This window comes from Anarrhichthys ocellatus, unplaced genomic scaffold (genome assembly GCF_004355925.1).
Source record: "Anarrhichthys ocellatus isolate YVR2014 unplaced genomic scaffold, GSC_Weel_1.0 scaffold1, whole genome shotgun sequence".
Taxonomy (NCBI): domain Eukaryota; kingdom Metazoa; phylum Chordata; class Actinopteri; order Perciformes; family Anarhichadidae; genus Anarrhichthys; species Anarrhichthys ocellatus.
This window is the reverse complement of record NW_022280031.1, coordinates 9,677,124-9,679,636: the sequence shown is the minus strand read 5'-3', so window position 1 is coordinate 9,679,636 and position 2,513 is coordinate 9,677,124. Positions and strand designations below refer to the sequence as shown.

Sequence of the window (2,513 nt, the reverse complement as noted above, 5' to 3'; positions counted from 1 at the left end):
TTTCAAACTCTCTCTCCTACACGCCTACTTAATTGCACTCTGTAACACACAAAACAGTACTATGCCTACTCATGAACACCAGTGGGGAGTTAGCCCTCACACCTGCAGCCTGTCAGCCTCCCACCCACCTCAACTCCTGAAATGTCAGAGAGAGAGAGAGAATGAGAGGAGGAACAGATCAGGATCAGAGGCACTGTTAACTGTGAGGCTCCAGAAAACATAAATCATTTAAGCATTAATCACAGTCAACGTCACATCAGAGACATAAAAGGTAGAGGAAGTGAGGGAGGGAGTACATTTATCAAACTTCCCCATTCCCCGGTAATATGATTGTGTTCCCTCATAATAGTATTTGTGTGTCCTCGCAATACGTTTTGTGTTCAGTCTGAATACAGGCGCACACTCTTTCATATAACACCCAGTGATTCCTCACAGTAATGGATCTACTGATTTATTGTTACCTTGACATAACGTCAGAAATTATGTTGCAAGGAGAAACCCCTTAACGCTCAAGACCAGACTACCTCAGTTCTGACTTTCTGGATTATTATTTAGCTTCTCCTCCATTTCTTGTTTTTCTTCTTCGTTTTACCATTTTTCCTTCCCAAGGTGCGTCTGTTTTGAGTGTGTAGTGTTAATATTGGAGGCTCAAACAAACTGCTTCAGATTAACTGTCGACAGGGCGACGTCTCCATCTAGTGGCTTCTAAGCCTAAAACAAGTTTCCTTGTTCAGATTAGTGGGGATTTATTTAGCAAAGTCTCTATTTTGTATTTTCCTAATGGCACATCCCTCTGAAACTCTTTAGCACTTTTTCTTGTTTTCCTATATTTGCAAAATGTTATTTATTTCTTTACACCATGCCTTTTCATACTTTATCTCACTATTCAGCAAGTAAAATCTTGTGTGGTTGTTGTCTCCATACCTTTACAATATAATCCACAAGCTTCACTTTGCTTCAATGAATTAATCTCTCTCTCTCTCTCTCTCTCTCTCTCTCTCTCTCTCTCTCTCTCTTTGTCCAGGGTGTCTGGCGGGGAACTCTTTGATCGTATCATAGAGAAGGGCTTCTACACGGAGAAAGATGCCAGTAAGCTCATTCAGCAGATTCTAGATGCCGTCAAATACCTCCACGACATGGGCATTGTGCACCGTGACCTCAAGGTCAGTCCAGAGATACCAGAGATGTCGGAGAGAGTTTGCATGATTTGTGTGATGGCACTCTCATCAACTTTCTGTTTTTTTGTCCCTCCTCGTCGCAGCCAGAGAATCTGCTGTACTACAGCATGGAAGAAGACTCCAAGATCATGATCAGTGATTTCGGTCTGTCTAAAATTGAGGGCTCTGACAGTGTGATGTCGACAGCTTGTGGAACACCTGGATATGTTGGTAAAGAAGTCAGAGATATCTTGAACATCTACTTACAATAAATCAGTTATACAAGGCAGGGAACAGTGTGTCATGCAATATTAGCCCAATGACACTATCTAACCGGTACTGTGATGCAAAATCTTTCATAAAACACCATCAACAGCTTATCGGAAGCTCATACAGATAACAAACATCATGAATCATTTTAGCCCAGTAAAAAAAAAAACTTTTGCAACCACAGTCTCACTTTACTCACAGGCCAAACTACAAAATGAATAACTTATATAGTTTACATACTAATAATGCTTAACATGTGTCAAACGTCATTAAACATCTATCTTCATGTACTTGTATTACCTTGTTTTGTTCTTTCAGCCCCTGAAGTGTTGGCTCAGAAACCCTACAGTAAAGCAGTGGACTGCTGGTCTATTGGTGTCATAGCCTATATTCTGTGAGTACACTTTCTGACTGGAATCCAGCCCAACACAGCATGGATACATGTATTGTGTTTGATAGTTATTTTAACCTCCTGGGATGCTCCTAGTAGAAAATATGACATCTGTGCTGTACTGTGTGTCTCAGGTTGTGTGGTTACCCTCCGTTCTACGACGAGAATGACTCCAAACTGTTTGAACAGATCCTGAAGGCAGAATACGAGTTTGATTCTCCTTACTGGGATGATATCTCTGATTCAGGTACAGCTCTTATTAAGCTATTTTTCTTCAGTCCTCATAAAGGCATGATCTACATTTGTCATAGAGAAATAGCAAACCTGTATATTTCACTTTAGATGTGTAGACCTCATTAGAAGCGTCATTTTTCCAGGTGCATGATCTAGCATAGAACACCAGGGAAACACTTTTATTAAAGCAGCAAGAACATCTTTTTTTCAACAATTTCCCTGACCTCAGGTCAGCTTGGAAACTGCCCTTGCATTGTCTTTTCACTTCCTAGTGCCCAAACATTCTGAATTCCTCTTGATCTATTTGAGAAGTGGCCTAAAACCATCATCCTCCCTCCTTGCTGAACTCCTAACTTCATCACATAGAGTGATTCTGTTGCTTATACCAGTGATGCCTTTCTTTCACTCATGACCGTGTGTGTGTGTGTGTGTGTGTGTGTGTGTGTGTGTGTGTGTGTGTG

The 2,513-nt window shown here is 41.0% G+C and overlaps 1 protein-coding gene across 2 annotated transcripts in view; it reads left to right on the top strand.

Moving 5' to 3' along the window:
* camk1b (calcium/calmodulin-dependent protein kinase Ib) overlaps window positions 1-2,513 on the top strand; it is a 33,294-nt gene that overhangs the window by 25,146 nt on the left and 5,635 nt on the right. For both annotated transcript variants that reach the window (XM_031842771.1, XM_031842816.1), the window contains 4 exons: window positions 1,025-1,163; window positions 1,262-1,388; window positions 1,746-1,821; window positions 1,953-2,065. In XM_031842771.1, coding sequence (XP_031698631.1) covers window positions 1,025-1,163; window positions 1,262-1,388; window positions 1,746-1,821; window positions 1,953-2,065 — 455 coding nt within the window. The remainder of the gene's footprint in view (window positions 1-1,024; window positions 1,164-1,261; window positions 1,389-1,745; window positions 1,822-1,952; window positions 2,066-2,513) is intronic.